The sequence below is a fragment of the Alexandromys fortis genome, unplaced genomic scaffold (genome assembly GCF_014885135.2).
Source record: "Alexandromys fortis isolate MF-2015 unplaced genomic scaffold, M_Fortis_MF-2015_v1.1 scaffold_50, whole genome shotgun sequence".
NCBI lineage: Eukaryota > Metazoa > Chordata > Mammalia > Rodentia > Cricetidae > Alexandromys > Alexandromys fortis.
In genome coordinates, this window is record NW_026067932.1 from 7,287,752 (window position 1) to 7,309,802 (window position 22,051).

Sequence of the window (22,051 nt, forward strand, 5' to 3'; positions counted from 1 at the left end):
AACCCACGTGAAGATGAAAGGAACCAGCTGAACCAAAATTACCCTCTGACCTCTGCGTGTGCCATGGGACACATTCTACACACATCACACACATACACAAACATCAACAATAAATTTTTAATGAAAAATAATGAACAGTGGCTCTTCTAGGTTTAGCCCAACTCATACAGATTAAAGTGAATATTCTTTTTTTAATTTTATCAATTTCTTGAGAACTTCATATAACGTGTTTTAATCATTTCGCCCTCATCTCCCAAATCCTTCCAGATCCGTCCCCACCTCCCTGCCCATCCAAACAAATTCATGTGTCTTCCTCTTCCTTTTTCTTTTTTCTTCCTTCTTTTCTTTCTTCCTCTTCTTCCTCTTCTCTTCTTCCATCTTCTTCCTTCCTTCTCCTCCTCCTCCTCCTCCTCCTCCTCTTCTTCTTTGAATATCCATGCTACCCAAAAGCTCTCAGTCAGTGAGAGGAACATGGTCACCTATCAGTAGTCACCATCACTGACTTACCATTCTTGATGAGGCCTCTGTGCATGCGTGTACTCTGTCTGTGTGAGTGTAGCATGCTTTCATGATGTCTTAGACTCTTTGGGTTCCAGGATTGCAGGTCCTTAGCTAGTTATCTATTCCCAAGATCTTTGTTTCCCTAGTCCCATGACAAATCAGAATGTTACTTTAAAACAAAAGTACTGTAAATTCAGACTACAGAACTTGGAAAAGGAAAAAATGTCAGAGATGCAAACGAACACATTTTCATCAATAAAAATAATGTCACCCAGTGGTAAGATTTTCTAGTCGACGACAGTGAGCAGAAGTCTGTGTCATCTCCGTGAAGATGACCTTGAACTTTTCTGTGACACTCCTGCTTAGCTTGGCTTTTAAGAACACAGAGCCGTTCTGTGTTTGACGGGATTCCATCCCAGTTGGTTTCCGTGTCAGCTCAGGGACTCTGGAGGGACCACGAGAGCAGGTGCCTGGGACTCACTGAATGAGGGAAACCTCATAGGGCCCTCTCAGAGGCAAGGCCAACAATTCTCTAGTTTTAAAGTCTCACTCCAAGTGTCTAATGTTTTCTCCAAGACTTTAAAAAAAATAAACACAAAGCGGAAGTATGACCTTTGACTTTATGGAATGGTAAGTCGAATTTAATCGAAATGTCAGAGGGTGACTCGGGATATACAGTGGAGCTGAAGTGAGCAGAGAGGGTCTGAGAGCCACCCCTCCTTTTTCCTCACTTGACATACTTTTGTTTTATCATTTCCATGCTGGGCCATACTAAAAACTTGTCACTTCTTCCTGGAACGCTCCAGCCCGCAGACCGGCCTCCTCTGTGCCATTGCCTCCCTCCCTCCCCCCCCCCCCCCTCTCTCTCTCTCTCTCTCTCTCGTGGGTCTCTTTGGAGACGTGGAGGACATGTTTATTATTATTATTATTAATTATTATTATTATTTATTATTATTATTATTAATTATTATGCTCTACATTTTTCTCCGCTTTCCTCCCTACCCCTCCCCTCCCCTTCAGCCCTCTCCCAAGGTCCCCATGCTCCCAATTTACTCAGGAGAGCTTGTCTTTTTCTACTTCCCATGTAGATTAGATCTCTTAGTGTCCTCATTGTTGTCTAGCTTCTCTGGGATTGTGATTTGTAGGCTGGTTTTCTTTGCTTTATGTTTAAAACCCATCTCTTTTCATATTACACAGTGGACTCCTGCATGCCGCTGAGGGCTAACAGCTCAGCCTCACGTGTCAGAGTGAGATGCATTGCCATGCACCGCACCCCTGTGTGCTCTGTGCGCAGGCACCCAGTTCGGGAGCTTCGGGCAAGGTGCTCGAGGTTAAAATACACACACACACACACACACACACAGAGAGAGAGAGAGAGAGAGAGAGAGAGAGAGAGACAGCGACACGGGTCATCCTTGAATTCCCCAAGAATGCCCCCTTTATTGTGTTCAGGACTGGTTTCTCCTGCCATGAGGAACTCCTGAAGGTCTCGTGCTCAGAGTAGCTGTAGGCACTCAGATCAGGGAATTACAAGAAATTCAGGATCTGTGGTCTCACTGCTCCCCCCCCCCTAAATCTTTTATAAAAGAGAAGAGCCTCCTGTCCACACAGCGTTTTGGTCTATACTGCACCTAGATTCACTTTGGTCAGCACTCTATTGAACCTGTACTCAGGAGAGAGTGATGGCATCTCCTCAGGAGAATACTGGCTTTTAGGGAACACAAGAGAGCAACTTCAGCCTGTAAGACAGGTAGATTCAAGTATCCCAGAGACTGTTGGTTCCTCATACTCTTTCCCACACACCCTCTTCCCCTCAAGTGAACAGAGGTGTGTGACCATTTCAGACTCGGGACTTTTAGGAGTGGCTTTGCCGTGACCCCAGGAGCAATCAGAAACCACTGCTCCTTCAGCTGTGCCCTAAATAACATACCCCAGCTGCCATTCCCCCGTGGCACATTCATTCTTGTCAGCTGAGTGCGTGGAAGACACCTTCTCACTCATGCACCTCTTTGGCTTCCCTAGCAGCCCAGCTGATCCTGCTTCTGCTAAGGAACCCTTCGGCTAAAACCCCTGTGTCTGCGTTCTGTGTGCTGGCACCCAGTTCACGAGCTTCGGACAAGGGGCTTGAGGTTAAAATACACAGACACACAAAGACAGAGAGACAGCAACACGGGTCATCCTTGAATTCCCCAAGAATGCCCTCTTTATTGTGTTCAGAGGCAGATTATATAGAGATAGCCACGCCCCAGCCAAACCCACCAGAAACCACTCTCCTGCCATCAGGAACTCCTGAAGGTCTCGTGCTCAGAGCAGCTGTAGGCACTCAGATCAGGGGAAAACAAGTTGTTTACAAGAAATTCAGGATCTGGGGTCTCACTGCTCCCAACAATGCATCCCCCTGGAGTCAGAGACCACATTGAGCTTCAGTCTAAAGCAGCCGAGCCTTCTTAAGGAATTCTAGGAACCTGAATGCCTGGGAGAAGGACGATTATGGTTTTAGATTTTCTGGGTCCCTGCAGTCAGAATATGCTGATCATAATAACACCCTGACAGGACCACTAATGGGGATAGGTACAGACTTAAGCTGTGTGAGCCAGACCTTCTAACCTTTGAACCTTGGAACACCCGAGTGTCACCTTGGTTCTAAGTCAGCTCAAGCTGCTCTCGGCCCTCTCTCCAGCTGTTTCTAAACACAAGACCGTTTCGTGGACAATTAAATGAGTTGCTCACCCCTTCTGTCTACTTACAAATAGAAATGCTTTTGGTGTTCAGAATTCTTTCTCATTCTGGACATAGCTTCCTACCTGAGGGGAACTGGTATTTAGCTAAGGCTAAAGCTCCTTTCCCATTACTTAAGACTTATGAACAATCGTGTGTATTTGATAAGAAACTGATCTTGTCACCCAGGTTAATTCAGAATTGGTGGACCAGAAGAAAAGTCCGACAAGAACACGGGACTGAAAGGAAGATAAATTTCCCACAGTGGGAAAAGGATTACAACCTTCAGCCGATGAACGCCTATGGACTCTTCGATGAATACCTGGAAATGAGTATGGAAATCTGTCTTTCCTATCGATTATGATTGATTATGAATGCAAGCCTTTGCTCTCCAGTTACACTCAATTAAAAGTGCATCCGTTATCATCTGACCATTCATGTAAGGGGTTCTGGTGTAAGGGCATCCCGAGCAACACATGTAAGAGAAAACAAAACCTTAAGATAGTCAAAGGTTTGGAGTTCTAGCTCTGTGGTAGAGTACTTCTCTAGCATGTAGAAGACCCCGGGTGAGACTCCCTGGCACCACACATGAGCGATGTTCAGCAGACAGTAATTCCCAACCCTTCACGGTACGGCGTCTTGCTTCTTGACCCATGAGAAGCGGCTCAAGTTGTAGCCTGTGAGTAAGCAGAGGGATTTCTTAGCATGTTCTAAATTCTGGGCTCAGTGTCTCTCTCTCTCTCTCTCTCTCTCTCTCTCTCTCTCTCTCTCTCTCTCTCTCACACACACACACACACACACACACACACACACACACTCTCTCTCTCTCTCTCTAACCCATTCGTGACATTCTCAAAGACTCTCTATAGCCCAAAGACCTCCTTCTATGATCCACCTCCCTACACTTCCTTATTATGGAACTAAATAGCCAAGAAAAAAAAATGTTGGGAAATTCAGTGCATCAAAACCCAGAAAGAGTGATTCAAAGTGATTGACTCACACATCCAGCTGACATCTGTGAAGCTTTGCTCGATGCCAAAGAAACAACTACACTTGGCACCAGAGGCAGAGGAAGGGAATATGGCACAGAGCACAGCTTTCGAGGGTGCATAGGCTAATGGGGAAGAGCCAGAGATAGGAAGTGTGAGTCCAGGAAGTGTCACGGTTGCCTTCGCGTGAATCATTGGGAGTATATCGAGGCAGCCATATTTCCGTTGTGGGAGGAGAGTGGCAGGAAGCGAGGAATGCTTGACCCGGACTACACTTAATAAAGGAATCAGATTTCTTTAGATTCAAAGCCAAGTGAGTCTCAAGGAAATGATAATAATGATCCCTAGTCGGATACACTGAATGTATATATATATATATATATATATTTCTCTCTCTCTCCCTCCCTCCCTCCCTTCCTCCCTCCCTCCCTCTCCCTCTCCCCCTCCTTCTGGCTTCTTTTAAAAGTCTAATGTTTAAGCTCAACAATCTAGAGGTGAAAGTAGAGCCAGGCAAGATGAATCAGTGCTGAAGGAAGCAATCCTAGCTGGGAAAATTTGAAAATTAGAGGAGCAGTAGAATTGATGGTTTATGTTTCTTAGATTGCTTTTGTCCTAAGTATCTATTGATGTTTTTAGAGTTTCAATTATAGAATGGCAGAATGATATAACTTGGGAAAGAAATCAATGCGGGCATTAATAATAAAACTTAATAAAAGCAATTCATTAAGAGAAATCACCAATTTTGAGTCCCTTAGTGGACTCTTCCCCCATAAAGAAGGAAATGAACAATAATGGTCCTGAAAGAGCAGCATTTATGTGGCTAGCATGCTACAGCCCCCGTGGTAACACTGCAGCTTGGAACAATGCGAGGGGCATCACAGACAGACACAGGAATCCTGCCTGCCTCCTTTCGTTTTAGCTTTGATGTTTCCTGTTTCCTGGATGTATTGTGTTATTAAATGCTATAACTTGCTGGATTACAATATAAAGTAATAAAAAGCATGTAAATCTCAAGTCTACAAATGAATTTTCAGAGATTTCAACACAAAAACAGCCACATCTGTGCAGGCAAGAGTTTGGCAAACGGCTGTCCACAGTCCGAACTCACCCAATAATTTTTTATAAGTGATGTTTTATAGAAATACTACATACACACTTGTTTACACACAAATATATCCTGTTCTTAGGGCAGGTGGAGAGGATACCCATGTACACGCTAAAGTGTTGAGCTTTTATTTAAATATTCTAGTTGGCATATAGTAGCATCTCACTGTGATTTTAATCTAAAGTTACGGTAATTAATGTCACTAAATATCTTCCATATTCTTATGATCATTTGGATAGTCTCTTTAAATTTCCATCAAGACCCATGATTGTGGGGGGCATATAGAGCTATTTACATATTATAGATATGAGTCCTGTATTAGTTGTTTTTGTCATTACTGTGGGAAAAATATCTATTAAGGAACAAGTCAGTGAAGGAGAGGTTTGTTTCAGTTCCCGGTATGAGGAACATGGTCCATCCCACCAGGAACATGCTATGGCAGGCAGAAACATAGTGGGTTGGAAAGAGAACCACACTCTAAATATTAACCATCCACCCCAATAACCCACTTCCTCCAGTTACACTCTGCTGCCTACAACAGTTCTCAGCCTGTGGGTTATGCCCCGCATAGGGGCCATGGTCCTATATCAGATGTCCTGCATATCAGATATTCACAGTACGATTAGTTACAGTGGCAAGATTACAGCTATGAAGTAGCAATGAAATAATTTTATAGTTGGGGGTCATCACAATGTGAGGAACTGTATTAAAGGGTCACAGCATTAGGAAGGTTGAGAACCACTGGCCTAAAGTCTCCACAATCCCCCACAATAGTACCACCAGCTGGAGACCACATGTTCAGTCACAGATGTGTGGATATATGTTAGACCATCAAATGTCAGATAACATGGCTGCATGTCAAGTGTCTTTTCGTGGTTGAGGGCTTGTCTTCTTGACCTTAATGCTATCTTCAGATAAGCGAGTTTCAACTAGTTCATATTCAGAACCAGTTCCAACTAATTTTACATTTACATTCCAATTTCTGTGTTAAAAACAGCAGCTTTTGCTGAGGTCTTTGCTGGGATTTAGTTAAACCCCTAAGACAGTTTGAGCAATACTTACATTTTTTCCAGTCCCTGAATAGGATATACCCCCGCATTTGTCTTTGTACATTTTCCTCGGCCGTTTTAGTGTGAAGGATTTGTATTGCAGAGGTTAGCCTTATTACTAAGAACTTGATACATTCCTCGGCCGTTTTAGTGTGAAGGATTTGTATTGCAGAGGTTAGCCTTATTACTAAGAACTTGATACATTTCACTGCAGTCGCAACTAATGTCGCTTTCACAGTTCCTCTGTTTGTGTAGGATTTGTTGGTTTGGGGAATAGGGTTTTGTCTGTTGTTTTTATTCTGAGGATTCAGCCCAGAGCCTGTGAATGTTAAGCACAAACGCTAGCACTGAACTGCCTCCGTGGCCCTGCTTTTGTGTTTTATTTTGTTGCAACTATATAAAGTATGCTGACCTCACATGAAGTAAACCTTCTGGAAACTAACATCAACTATAATTCATAGATTTCTTTTAGACTTTTCTATATGTTCTTTGACATCATCTACAAATAATGATAATCAGCACGGCGGTGGTGGCACGTGCCTTTAATCCCAGCTCTTGGGAGGCAGAGGCAGGCGGATCTCTGTGAGTTCAAGGCCAACGTGGTCTACAAGAGCTAGTTCCAGGACAGCTAGTTACAAGGCTACAGCCATCTCAAAAAAACAAAAAATAAAAAAATAATAACCAAACCAAACAAATAATGATAATAGTATATTTTCCTTCCTAACCACAAACGTTTGGGCTAACCTTGCTTCACTGCCCTACAACCATGCATATAATGCTGGCACGGGCATCCTTGCTCCTAACAGGAAGGCAAAAATGTTCACTACGTTACCATTGCTAATAATGTCATCTACATTTTTATACACTTCTTAGAGTAAAGAAGTGTTCTGATATATCCATGTTTCTGCAAGTCGTCATTATAAGCTTTACTTTTACCTAACGGGCTGGCTTTCTTCGTCTTCCAGATCTCTCGTCCTTGTCTTTAGATATCAGTCAGTGAACCAGCATATTTAGAGCCAACAAATCCCTTCCATACACAAACCACTGCAGTGTGTATGTAAGAAAGAGACACACAGTGAGGTCCCCATTCCCACTTTCACAACGCCCCGTATAATAAAGGAAAAGAGAGAAAGCGGCAAAGGCAAATAAAATTCATTCTCAGCTACCGTGGAAGCTACGGGACGAGGCTGTGCTATTGGAAGTCTCCAGGAGAGGGCGTATTTGAGCTTTAACTTTAAAAGAATTGAGCCTCATCAATTTATGAAGAGAGACATTAAGTGTATGTGTGACTCACAATACCCAAAGTCCCGTGTGGCCAGAGCAAAGAATTTTTTTTTTACAAACTCTGGGGCATGATGGATGGTTGAACTTGAATCTTAGAAATCCACATGGAAGAATCACTAAGATCTCAGAATGGCATGAAGAAAAGGGGGAGTTGGTCTGTAGGTGGCGAGAACCTTCTGGAGCATTTCTTGTAGGGAGATGATGAACAACGGCCTGGAACCAAGATTCCATGAGACTGATAACAGTGCAGAGGGGGGGAGGGGGTGAAAGGGTAGGAGAAACAGCGCCATAGTCTGAACTCAAGTAGGGACTGTGGGAAAGAAGGAGAAGTGGGGTACAGTTATGAAGAGTCACTGATGGAACTTGGAGTCTAATGGGTCTGGAGTCTGAACACGCAGAGATCTAGCTTCTACCGAAGAGGACCATGGGCAGGAAGAATGTGAAAAGACCATTGTATCGGGGTGTGCCGTGTTAGCATATCTGAAGTATTATATGTTTGGAAATATACATATACCCTGTTTTCAATATTCCACCCACTAATTTTAGTATTCTTCCATGGCTGTAACTTTAACGTAAAATTGAATTAGGGTGGCTTTCCCTTTTCTCCATTCCTTCTGTGTTTATGAGTTAAATTCTGCCATGAAGAAGAGCCACACGGTGTTGCTCGTGTGTTTCCGGTTTGTATTTATTAGTGTGTTGATATGTCTCTGTTGCTAGGACTTTGACAGTCTTTGGGTCATGATCCAGGGCTGCTGTGATTTTGTTGATCCTGTTATCCCAGCTCCGGCTGCTGGCAGAGCCTACGCACTTGTCCACTAAGGTGACCCCATTGTTCGCCGAGTATTTCTTTATTGTCTCGTGTCATAAGACAATCCAGTCTCCTCTTGTGTTTTCCACTGCACCTAGAATCAAACTCTGCCAAGAAGCCCCGGTCCCATTAATTAGCGAGTGAGTAGAAAATATTGGGATCTGAGATAAGCTTTTTACCACTCAGATCCCATTGTTCTCGGGACCAGGAAATCCCTCTGTCCTATGGCCGTCTTCCTGTGAGAGAGGTTCCTTCAGCTTATGATGGGGGGGAAATAGGAAGACGCAAGGACGCATTCGGATGGCTGTCGTTTCGAAGCAGCGACGGAAGCTAACACACATTCTCTCCCTTTCCCTTCCTAGTCCTTCAGTTCGGATTCACGACCATCTTTGTGGCAGCTTTTCCCCTCGCACCACTTCTGGCCTTACTGAACAACATCATTGAAATCCGACTTGATGCTTACAAGTTTGTGACGCAGTGGAGAAGGCCTTTGGCGTCGAGGGCCAAGGACATAGGTGAGATATGCTTTTCTGAAAATACGAAACGACCTGTAAGGTAAAATTTAAACGCCCGCCTGGGGCGGTGACACACCTCTGATCCCAGCCAGCATTGGAAGGTCAAAGGCAGTTGGATTTCTGTGAGTTTAAAGCCTACTTGGTCTATAGAGGCCTTCCAGGGCTGTCTCAAAATAAATAAGTAAAAGCTATGCACTTTAGGAATCCTTAATGTTTGCATGTAACAGGATTCAACTGATTTTTGAAAGAAAAAAAAATTATGTTGGTCTTAAATAATATTGTACAAGAAATAAAGCTGCCTATTTAGATTGGCTTAAATTTCCAGTGTTTTATGAACTTATGCTTAGATTCTTGGTTTGGATGTTTCTACTGTAAGATGTCAGACCCTAAATTTTCGATTTATCTGTTTCAAAAATAGACCTTCTGTTTGCCCCACCATTACCGCCCCCCACATTCCTCGATGTTTCCCTGACTCACCTAAAGCAAAACCTGGTCTCTCTGCTGACAGAAATGAGCTGTGGTCTTTGGCCAGAGGCGCTGTTGAGTCAGACGCTCTCAGGAGTGACTGAGATAGAGATTGTCTGACCCAGGTCTGCATCCAGTGCCGAGAACAGGGCGGGCACCACCCAGTGAGTGTGGCTGGGGACTGGACACAGACGTTTCGTTCAGAGTGGCCTCTCTCAGCCTCCAGATGGAACAAGTGTTTACTCCTTGGGCATTGCCTTGGGCCAGCACATCAGGGCAGTCGGCAAAGGTGAACAGAAGGGAACCTGGTCAGGACCACTGACGAGTTTCCAGCCTGTTAGGGGCTTGACGCTGTGTCCTGATTTTATCGGATGGCATATGAGTAGGACTCACTGGCCAGAATTCTTTGGCTTCTGTCTAACGCCGACCAGTAAGCTGTAAGAATGTTGACATATGTATATGGAACTACAGAAATTCCTTTCATTCCGAACTGTTTGGAAACAACTAATTCTAACTCCTCGTTGCCAGAGGCATCTGGAAAGGTAAAAAGGACTGTCTGTCACAGGTGGTGGTGTTTTTCACCCTTAATACCACTGGAGGAACTAACAGCACATTTCTATTCAAACAGGAATCTGGTATGGAATTCTCGAAGGCATCGGAATCCTCTCTGTTATCACGAATGCATTTGTCATAGCAATAACATCTGACTTCATCCCTCGCTTGGTGTATGCTTATAAATACGGACCTTGTGCGGGCCAAGGAGAAGCCGGGCAAAAGTAAGTGCCGTGAGGTGATTACGAAACTTGGTTGGCCATTGTGTGGTGCCGGACACTGAGAGAGAAGCTTTTCTGCTGGGGCCGTGACACACAAGCCCAGACAAGGCCTGTGGTATGGGAAGTGAAACCATATCATCGCACTTTCAGCCAAAGAAAACATCCCATTGACAAAAGGATCAGGGCTCAAACAAGTCGGACAAGTTTCAGATAGCATCTCACGGGAGGGCAGCGGTTGCGTTTCCCTCTCCCTCCTGCCGACTCCGAATTCAGACATGGGTGAGATCCAAATGTGTGTAAGGAGCGACAACAGCCTGCGTCCTCCTGTACCATGTAGTTATGGAAAGGCTATGAACTAATAACAAGGTAATGACTACCTGAGATTCACACTGCCATGGTGTGTAGACTGCAGATTTTTCCATGGGGACTGTGGAACCCTGAACCTAGGACACAGAAGGTACTCAGTGAATATCTGTAGGGTATGAAGATTAATTTTTCCTAGCTATAATCTTACCCATACCTGTGTCTATATTTTGCCAGTCAAATTAAGGCACGCTCCTGTGGTCTGAGGTTCAGACTAGAGTACATGTAGTCAGATAAAACCTACGCATCATTATAACATGCCACCTAGGGTTTATTTCTATGCAAAAAAAAAAAAGCTTACATTAACAGTCCCTAAAGCCACAATGATAATCTAACTCTAATTGTGGCGTTTAGATATCTGCCTGAGGCCTTTGCCCAGAAAAACCATCTTACATGGCTTCGTAGCTACAGTCCTGTTCCCTGGTTTACAGTCTGAGGCAAATTAATTTGTTCCCTAAGCCACTGTAGGCAAATAGAGTAACTCACCTGGGCTAAATGAACCTAACCAGGATCCAGTTTCATCATTAATCCCACACAAATGCACTAAGGCCTGGATAATTGGGTGGTGTATGATAAATCCCACAATCCAGCCATCTGAAGAAACTCCCTTGCGGTCTTCTGTAACAGTCATGGGCCCATTAAACTCTGATTATCTAGCAACTTTAAGTGAGCATACCGGTACTTTATGACAGAGACCTAAAGACTTGGATTAGACTGCCCAGGCGTGGCTTCCCACCACCCGCATTCTCTGCCTGACTTAGCCTGAAGCTTTCCTTCATGGCAGCCGTATTCACATCTGTTCTGCAGTTGAGTCTCAGAGTGACTCAGGGCGGGATGCGCATTGTTTTCCTCCCTCTGGAGAGCAGAGGGTCAGTCAAGGGGGTGAATGCCTCCGTAATCCCTGGATCCCGCACACAGGTAGAGCCACGCCCACAAGACCTCTCCATCCTTAGCTCCAAGTCCTCACGTGGCTCTCTGGCTCCCCTCACCGTAAACCTCCTGAGTTTCGGCCTCAACAGGCGAAGCCTTTGCTCCTTCCCACGTTCTTATTAGAGTGGAGCCTGTAACTGGTTTTGGGAGAATCAAAAAATGAACTGGGAAGAGATTTATAGAGTTGATAAGAAACCAGAGCTTTCGAAGTCCAACAGCCTACCAGACTCATAGTAGGTGAAGTCTCATGGTAATTAGATTTTACCTACTGTGCTTTGGTTCCATTTTATTCAATTAGTCAGCTCTGGACACTTTCTTAACAAGCTTTTCTCTTTATGAGCCATCTGTAACTTTCCAGGCTGTACCTCTTGCCTCTAATCCATTGGCCATTATTCCTGTTCTCGTGTGTGTGTGTGTGTGTGTGTGTGTGTGTGTGTGTGTGTGTGTGTTCATGAATGGCTCTGTGATAGCAGACAACCTATTAGTTCATAGTGATTTTTTCCCCTTCTTTTCTGCTATCGTTTTCTTTTTCTGATTTCTCCTCTTCCTCCTCTGGTTCTTCTTTAAATTTGGAAATGATCTAGAAATAAAAAAAAAAAGCTTACAGAGTCCCAGGAAGCTGTAAGTTTTTGTGATGCAGGCACAGCTAGGGTCAAATCCCACTTGTGCTTTAGACCCGCTGTAGAAATGGCACGTTTCAATTTAAATTGAACCCCAATCAAAAGTTCTCTATCCAAGCCCGTCATGTGCCTCTCAAGGGCTCTGTGTTACATCAGTGCCTCCTCCGTACTGTTGGGTGAACTCACCTTTGCTCCTCCATGGATGACAGTTTCACCCATGTGCCTTGTGTCCTTTGTTTCCTGTGACCTTTGTCCCTACGACAGCACTTTTAGGTCTGCCTAATGTTCCTGACTCTCCACCCCCAAGCAGATTGTAGACAGCTTAACAAGAAGAAACAATTCTTTCATGTCTGACCATGGCAGATAGAGTCACTCTCATGGCATGGGTGCCCAGCAGTTGAGTGTTCAAGGCTGCTGGTAGGAAGAGCGTCTGTTTTAGCCAGGTCTGAAAAGAAAAGACATGATTCGAGGCAACATTTTCTACACATTGCATGCACAAAAGCCTTGCAACTGCATTCCTCTTGCTGCATTCTTCCTCGTCGTCTTCTGCAGCTCAGGCTGCTCATTGTTGAAGAATCCACCTCCTCCTCCGGGGTGAGGCCACCTCCTCTCCTGGGGTATCTTTACATGGGGCCCTTAGATGGGAACTTGGGGAACTTCTGAGCAGGCGTTATGATTCAGGATCTTGAATGGGATACAGAATACCCTTGGCCTTAGAACTACCATGTGATGTATGCATAAAAAACAGATGTCCTTGTTTAGTTATTAAATCAAAGCAGCTCTTCTGTAGAAACAGTGATGTCATAAAGAGTTAGCGCCTTGATCAAGGACTGTGTTCATCACAGAGTTAGACACAATCATATCTCAATGAATAATAGAGAAGATATTTGTGCCAATCCTATAATCACTTCTGTACTCATCTTATTAGCCTGAAACACTTTATCTATAAAACACATTTGCCTTCAAGTACATAAACCCAATCTTATTTCCCCTGGCATTTCCGACCTTTGATTTCTGTTCCCAGGCTTGTTAGTGTCACAAGACTAACACCTCAAAGGCAAATGGCAGAACTAATTCAAAGACATTCAGCAGCGAGCTTGATCTGAAATCGACAAACATGAAAGCCAGCTTCTGGTTCTGTTCTCTCCGCCCCCCCCCCCACCATAGCGGTGATAATGACCCTGCTGCACCCCCTGTATTGTCCATTAAGGGATTAAAAGCAATCAGTAACTGATGTTTTTAAAGGAGAATTCTCACATTTAAAGACTTGGATTGTCTTCCAAAGTTACTTGACAGAAGTCCATGTCCTGATCCAAACAATGCCTTTGGAGTCTCCTTTCTTGGCAATGCTTTCTGAGACATCTACCGGCCCTTTAAGAAAATGTCCTTCACAACTATATGAGACCTTTCTTGGCCTGGTACTGTCTTGGGTGATGCCTCTCATTTCTCTCTGCTCATCGCGATAACCTCATCTTCTCTCTAGAAATGGTAGTAGGGAAGGCAGAGCTTTTGCCAGCAAACCAAGTGATAGTCATGGGATCCACTCGCCCTTTGTGGCCCCCCAGTTGTGGCAGTAGGTCAGAGAGCTGGTGAGCGGGCACCACTGGCTGCACCAGACACCCTAAAGTGTACGTGAAGTCTCATTTCCCTACATTCATAACCAACAGCTTTTTGCTGTGGCAGTAATAGGACTTCACCATTGTAGAAAGAAGCAGGGAGCTGTCTAACCAGTTCAGTATAAATGGTCCTTCTCCCGTCGGGTGAGATGGTATGAAAGAAGATAACAATGTGCGTATATACTAGGTTCACTTTCAGTCTATGTACATGTGACTAATCACCCACAGGAGACACATTTTCATCACGGGTTTGTGCCTGGTGTGACATGAATATGTTTAGTAAATAGGTTCACAGATCTATTCTCTTTATTCCTTTAGGTAGAGGATAGAGGATATCTTTTATTAGACAGCTGTTTCGTTTGAATTTAGATTTTTGTCGATGGACATTTTAAACAGAACCAACCGATAACAGCTTTAATCTCCTTAAAGTCTTGGAGCTGTTTTGTAAGATAAGAGCGTAGGCCTGGCTTTCGGTTCCCAAACCACTGCTCAGCTCCTAAGGCAAGTCTACTAAAGTCTGTGTGTCAGGCCACCGGCTCCCACTCAGCAACAGCCAACAATCGCCAAGGTGCTGGTACGTCTTCATGTCCCATTCTAGGCAGCTTCTTCGTTCGTCCTCCAGCCCATCCTCCCGAGGAGAGGGAGGTGAGGACTGGGGAATGCCACACACCTTCTGACCATCTCTTTAACCCACAAGTGTCAGGACAAATGGTTCTCTAAGCTCAGTTCATTTTTCTAAAAACAAAAGAGCAGTGGTCTGTCCTGAGCATGGTAGGAAGAAGCCGTGTGCTGTGGGGGAATTGCTTGCGTCACCATTTTGGCTTACGATTCAGCAGTTTAGGATCCTCCCATCAGACATAATAGTGAAGAGACTCTGAAGACCGTGGTTCATCCATTCCCTAGTATGTGCTGACCTACAAAATGCAAGGTGTACATAAAATGAGTAACCGTCGCTCGCAACTGTCTTGCTGTTGACTAAATATAGTATTGATATAGATGCTTTGCCTACACAGGGTCAGTTGATTCCTACTCGAGTCTATGTGGTGGACATTTTGTTCCCACTTAAGAATTACGTGAGGTGGAGCCAGTGAGGTAACTCAGCAGGTAGAGGAGTTTGTGACACACGCCTTGCAACCTGAGTTCTAGCTCCCGAATTCGTGAAAATCTGGAAGGAGGGATTGGACTCGGCAAAGTTGTCCTCTTCCCTCCTCAGATACCCCATGGCATGTGTACCACACATGCATATACATGTGTCATATTCTCTCCCCCTTACACACACACACACACACTAATGGTAATAATGATGAACACATTATTTTTAATTAAAGAATTATGTAGTATGAATATGAACCAAGTACAATTGTATGAAAATGCTGCCGTGAAACCCCTAAGTTTGTGCTCTAACAAAGATCAGGAGGCAGGAAGCTGACAGAGTGATCGTTAGAATTACTGACCCCGTCTAGTCCAGGACCATCGGTAGAATCTCAGACATGGAATTTTCCTCCCATCAAGTCAACTAAATCCCATGTTTCTGGATTTCTACAGGGCACAAAACTGCTAGATCCTAAAATTAAAATATAAATTGATAAAATCCCACTTAAGGTATCCACCCTACTCCCACGACCCTACAGTTCCAGGGAGAGAGTAGGAGCACTTGAGTGAGAAGGGGTGAGTCAGGCTGACTGCGAGGAAGGACACCTTCTCGGGATAGGTGTTATTTCGGTTGGCCACGGAAGGATAAGTGTAATATTTACTCTTCCATACAAAGGAACAGGGGTTCCAAAGGAAATCCAAGCAGAGGCGTGGAAGCCTGTGATGTATTCGTGGCATGAGCAGGACTATAGAGGAAGGATGTACAGTGAAGAGGAGGATTAAGTGAGTTAGGGACCAAGAGAAGGACCACCGGAGTAGTGATCCAACCTGTGTTCTCATTCAGGTGCATGGTTGGCTACGTGAACGCCAGCTTGTCTGTGTTTCGAATTTCCGACTTTGAGAACCGGTCTGAGCCAGAGTCTGACGGCAGTGAGTTCTCAGGAACTCCCCTGAAGTACTGTAGGTGAGTGTGAACCCCTTCAGGTGAGTGTGAGCCCCTGCAGGTGAGTGTGAACCTCTGCAGGTGAGTGTGAGCCCCTGCAGGTGAGTGTGAACCTCTGCAGGTGAGTGTGAACCCCTGCAGGTGAGTGTGAACCCCTGCAGGTGAGTGTGGACCTCAGAAGGTGAATGTGGACCTCAGAAGGTGAATGTGAACCCCTGCAGGTGAGGGTGAACACCTATAGGTAAGTGTAACCTCTGCAGATGAGTGTAGGCCTCTGCAAGTGTGTGTGAAATTCTGTAGGTGAGTGTGAATTCCTGCAGGTGAGTGTGAATCCCTTCAGATGAGTGTGAACCTCAGCAGGTGAATGTGGACCTCAGCAGGTGAGTGTGACCCCTGCAGGTGAGTGTGAACCTCTATAGGTGAGTGTGAACTCCTACAGGTGAGTATGAATCCCTGCAGGTGAGTGTGAATCCCTGCAGCTAAGTATGAACCCCTGCAAGTGAGTGTGAATCCCTGCAGGTGAGTGTGAACCTCTGTAGGTGAGTGTGGACCTCAGCATGCTTTCTGCCTGCTGAACTGGTTCTATCATGGAAAGGTTTGGCTGACCCTCTTCTGGCTGAGTTAGTTTAAAGCAGTGGTTCTCATAATCAAAATATACTCTGTGAAAAAAAAGTCTATTTTCAGTAAAAGAAAAAAATCACCCAGTGTGTGGACAGAAAATGTCTTAAAAGTTTTGGTTGAGTATATGCATGATTAGTGTAGTAACTGGGTTCTGGAAAACAAAGGGTGAATATAATTTATGTTCCCTGCCCAGAAAACCAGGCTTCGAACAGAATAAAGGTAATGAATGACCTCATGGAACATGTTACAGCAGCAATATAAATCTTGTTATTTGCTTTTTTTTTTTTCAAGCAAGGTTTCTCTGTGTAGCCTGCTGTCCTGGAACTCACTCTGTAGACTAGGCTGGCCTGAAACTCAAGAGATCTGTCTCTCTCCTTCCTGAGTGCTGGAATTAAAGGCATGCACTTTACTGCCTGGCTTAATTTTTTAATAAAAAATAGCATAAAATAAAGCAGTGTCTCTCAACCCTGAGGGTATTGAAAATCAGGTGCTTTGTTTTTCATTTTTACTGTTCTTTGCTAATTTCACCCAGCCTACAGAATGGGAAAAGATCTTCACAAACCCCACATTGGAGAGCTGATCTCCAAAATACACAAAGAACTCAAGAAATTGGTCATCAAAATAACAAATACTCCAATAAAAACAATGGGGTTCAGGCCTAAACAGAGAACTCTCAACAGAGGAATTTAAAATGGCTGAAAGACACCTAAGGAAATGCTCAACATCCTTAGCCATCAGAGAAATGCAAATCAAAACAATCCTGAGATTCCATCTTACACCTCTAAGAATGGCCAAGATGAAAAACACTGATGACAACTTAATGCTGGAGAGGATTTGGGGTAAAGAGAACACTTCTGCATTACTGGTGGGAGTGCAAGCTGGTACCGCCCCTTTGGATGTCAGTGTGAAGATTTCTGAGAAGATTAGGAAACAACCTTCCCCAAGACCCAGTAATACCACTTTTGGGTATATACCCAAAAATTCTCAACAATACCACAAGGACATGTGCTCAACTATGTTCATAGCAGCTTTGTTTGTCGTAGCCAGAACCTGGAAACAACCTAAATGGCGCTCGACCAAAGAATGGATAAGGAAAATGTGGTACATTTACACACAGCAGAAAAAATAATGACTTCTGGAAATTTGCAGGCAAATGGATGGAGCTAGAAAACATCATATTGAGTGAGGTAACCCAGACACAGAAAGACAATTACCACATGTACTCACTCATAGGTGGTTTTTAGTCATAAAGCAAAGAAAAACAGCCTACAAACCACAATCCCAGAGAACCTAGACAACAATGAGGACACTAAGAGAGACATACATGGATCTAATCTACATGGGAAGTAGAAAAAGACAAGATCTCCTGAGTAAATTGGGAGTGTGGGGACCTTGGGGGAGGGTAGATGGCGAGGGGAGAGGAAGGACAGGGAGCAGGGAGCAGGGAAAAATGTAGACCTCAATAAAATCAATTTTTAAAAGAAGGAAAGCAGCCGGGCAGTGGTGGCGCACGCCTTTAATCCCAGCACTCGGGAGGCAGAGGCAGGCGGATCTCTATGAGTTCGAGGCCAGCCTGGTCTAGAAGAGCTAGTTCCAGGACAGGAACCAAAAAAAGCTACGGAGAAACCCTGTTTCGAAAATAAAAATAAAAAATAAAAAAAGGAAAGCAACGACTGCATGGGAAACACATGAAGACTTTATGACTCCGGAGTCCCTTTTCCACAGTGACAGTCGTGACGCTGAGAGTGACAACGAAATGTGCTCGTGTAGATTAAAGCTCCTGGGAAGATGCCTGACCCCACATAGCTCTTCAGCAAACACGTGCAGTTCAATGTCAACTCAAATGGGAGAGTATGAGGTTGTAGTAGGAAGGATCTGTCCATGGCACGTAGCAGAAACCCATGCCAGCTGAGACTCACAAACGGAAATATATTGTTTGGGGCAGCTGGGCACATAGGGAAGCCATGCAAAGTTGTTGTTTTCAGTAATAACTGAGTGCTGAGAGTTGGGCACAGCCAGCAGAATATTATCTCCACGGCTGTTCTTCATTCTGTTTGCATTTTCCAAGATGTTCTCCTCCTCCCTCCTTCCTTCCTTCCTTTTGTGCCTCCCCATATAATTTGTGGTTGCTCCTAGCAGCTCCGTGGACTTAGGACTTAGTGATAATCCATCTAATAATAGTTCTAATGGGCATCCTGGTGGTGAGTCAGGAGTCTCCTGAGCTGAGGTTGAGGGAGTGGTAAATCCTACCCAACCCCATGGGTAATTACCCAGCGAAGTCATACTCTTTTGGTGAGGAGGTTCAGGACAGGGTTTCTCTGTGTAGCCCTGGTTGTCCTGGAATTTGTACTGTGGACCAGGCTGGCTTCGAACTCACAAAGACCTGCTTGCCTCTGCCTCCAGAGCGCTAGGATTAAAAGCCTGTACCACTACTATCCAGCTAGAAGAGATATTCTTTTACCAAAAGAAGAAATGCTGGAAAAACAGAGCAACGGATGTCTAGCATAAAGAAAGTTTTTGTTTGTTTACAAAATTTGTTCCCATGTATGAAGACTGCATAGTGAAAATGGAAGAGATTTGAGGACCTGAAGAACCAGAGTCGCAATGCAACCCTCTCCTGTGTTTACAGGTATCGGGACTACCGGGACCCTCCTCATTCACTGGCACCCTATGGCTACACCCTGCAGTTCTGGCATGTCCTGGCAGCCCGGCTGGCTTTTATCATTGTGTTTGAGGTGAGTTTTCTCAAACAGTTCCTTTATTTCTCTTGGTGTAATGAAATCTCTTGGAGTCATGCGTATGTACGTGGCAGGGACTTTCCACACAAAGACCGACTTTCTAAAGTACCACGGCCATATACTGTGGCCCCTTTTTCATCTTTGCCCTTCACTGCACTGTTGGAATTTTCCCAGGAAAGTTTCAGAGTCTTTCAGTAACCAAGCGGCAATCGTAGGTCCTACGTTTAGTATTCTAGGACTATGATTCATAACCTTTAGGAGAAATGCGGTTTTCCCACCCCCACTTCCAGAGGTACCGAGACATCCTGTTTGTGATGTCCTTTTCACAAGCCCTCCAGGACGATGCAGGTGCTCACAGAGCGTTTGGAAGACATTGAAGGTCCACAGCTGCTGCCTCTGTGTGTGTCAGGTCGCCTTACTTAAGCGCTGATTCCTGAAGAGTCAGAGTAGACATACAAAGTCCTGTCTTCCTGGCAATTGCCTGCATTGTGTTTCAGTAGAAATCTATCAGCTATTTTCTTTCAGACTCTTAGGAAATTCCGTATTTCTATAACTCCATTGATAATGTCAGTTCCATCTCTTGTCACATGTGCTGGAGCCGCATTCATTCACACATTCACCACGGATGCCTTTGTTTGCACTGGAAGTTTCTTAAAGCTTTGAGATAGCTCTCTCTTCGCGTTGCCCCTCGCTCCAGACAGCCGAGGAAAGATGATAGGAGTTCCTCTCCTCTTTTTTTTTTGAAACAGGGTTTCTCTGTGTAACAGTTCTAGCTGTCCTGTCCTGGGACCAGCTTTTGTAGAGCAGGCTAGCCTTAAACTCACAGAGATCCACCTGCCTCTGCCTCCCAAGTGTTGGAGTGTTGTCATTAAGGGCATGCGTGACCACTACCTGACCAGCCACTCTTTTTAAATATCTTTTCTATATTTGTTTATTTGCATGTGCATGCGTGTGTACGTCAATGCCAACGTGAATGTGCGGGGCTCCGGGGCAACCTATTGTAGTCAGTTCTTTCCTTCCTTCCACCATGTGGATCTGGAAGATGGAATTCCGTTTGTTAGGCTTGGTGGCCCTCTCACTGCCCTCATTTCCTCAGAAGATACGTTTTCTGTGTGCAGTGGCGCACGCCTTTAATCCCAACACTCAGGAGGCAGAGGCAGGAAGATCTCTGAGTTCTAGGTCATCCTTGTCTACATAGAGCGTTCTGGGCCAGTGATAGAGATTTATCTATCTACAAATAAATAAGAGGTAGATACGCTTAACCTAACATGGTCTTAATGTTTTTCAAACTAAATAAGAAAGGGTGCTACAGAGATGGCTCAGTGGGTAAGCGCTTTTGTACAAGCATAAGAGCCTGCATTTGGGTGCCCAGCACCAGTGGAAAATCTAGGTGAGGTGGCACATGCCTAAAATCCCAGTATGGGAAGAAGCAAAGGCTCCAGGGCCTCACCGATCTTCCGCTATAACATAAACAGCTCCAGTTTCAGAGAGAGAACTTGTCAACCAAAGCTACGGTAAAATATGGTAGAGGAAGACCCCCAACGTTGACTGCTTGGCCTCTGCATACATACACACTAACAAACACATCTGCACACACATGCGCACATGCACACACACACACACACACATCGTACATAAAAAGTCAGGGGTGGTGTTAAATTACTAAATGGCTTCTCATTTAGAGCTTTCCATACCCTTCCTGTATATTGTTATTAGCTGTTTAAGGCACTAGAAGTAGGCAGAAAACCTCTTGATCTGGCAGAATTTTGTGCCTTCTGTGTCCCTGAGTTTGCTTTAAAGGAACTGAAGAATCCTTATCCCCATCCTCCAGAACAGCTTTAGTGTTGTTAAGTAGTTTGGAATTATAAGGACTCTTATTCCCACTGTCGTCTGGTAGTTCACGGGTCACCAGGATATAGGCAGACAAAAATAACTGTGACTCTAGAATTCCAGAGATTCACATTTCAGGTAAAGAATGTTTGGCTCTTTCCCAAAAAGAGAAACATTTCTCTCTGAAATGACCATTTCCCTAGAACCCTGGGTGACCTGGCAAGGTTTATAAGGCATTTAGCAATCCACACAGAATTTTCAAACTAACTCTGCCTTGCATAGCATCATTTTATAGGTGAATGGATTGAGGCCCAGAGGAGTTGAGTGCCCTACACTCGGGTGGACAGTTGGCTCCTAAGCAATGAAAACGGTCGAGCCAAGACTCGCTTCTAGGGTTTCTGTCTTCCTAGTATCTGCTAAGCATCTCTCCCCCTCTTCTCCCTCTGGTCCTCCTCTCTAGACGGTGTCAACAGATGAAGTTCAGTTCTCCCCTGACCTTTATCCCTGCAGTGCATGCCTCCCCCAGCCTCATCCCACTCCTACACGTCCCGGCCACGCCTTCTGATTCTGTTGTGTTCTCTGTTGCGTTTTTTTAGCACCTCGTGTTTTGTATAAAGCACCTCATTTCCTATCTGATCCCAGACCTCCCGAAAGATCTAAGGGATCGGATGAGGAGAGAGAAGTACCTGATCCAGGAGATGATGTATGAGGCCGAGCTGGAGCGCCTCCAGAAAGAGAGGAAGGAGAGGAAGAAGAACGGGAAAGCACACCACAACGAGTGGCCATGACCAGGTGGGTGGCCGGTGTGCCCCAAGGGAAGCCACAGTCAGGTCAGGTGGGGATCGGCTGCTTCGAACATCCAGAGACCAAGTATAGAGTTTTCACTAATAAAGGTTTGCTGTGTGACATTTTGTTCTTTTGGCTTTTGGAGGGTCTGCCACCCAACTCACAAATAAATCACACAGAGTCATTTTATTTTTAGTTATGAATGCTTGACCTTAGCGTGGCTTGTTTCTTGCCAACTTTTCTTTTTCTTTTTTTTTTTTATTGAGAATAAGAAAAAAAAAGTTTCCGCCTCCTCCCAGCCTCCC

At 44.7% G+C, this 22,051-nt stretch overlaps 1 protein-coding gene across 8 annotated transcripts in view; it reads left to right on the forward strand.

The window, feature by feature from the left end:
- Window positions 1-22,051, forward strand: part of Ano4 (anoctamin 4) — a 320,118-nt gene that overhangs the window by 294,889 nt on the left and 3,178 nt on the right. For all 8 annotated transcript variants that reach the window (XM_050145810.1, XM_050145811.1, XM_050145812.1 and 5 more), the window contains 6 exons: window positions 3,409-3,551; window positions 8,817-8,969; window positions 10,063-10,210; window positions 15,673-15,792; window positions 19,022-19,127; window positions 21,557-21,752. In XM_050145810.1, the coding sequence (XP_050001767.1) occupies window positions 3,409-3,551; window positions 8,817-8,969; window positions 10,063-10,210; window positions 15,673-15,792; window positions 19,022-19,127; window positions 21,557-21,748 (862 nt within the window). In that variant the 3' untranslated portion in view covers window positions 21,749-21,752. The remainder of the gene's footprint in view (window positions 1-3,408; window positions 3,552-8,816; window positions 8,970-10,062; window positions 10,211-15,672; window positions 15,793-19,021; window positions 19,128-21,556; window positions 21,753-22,051) is intronic.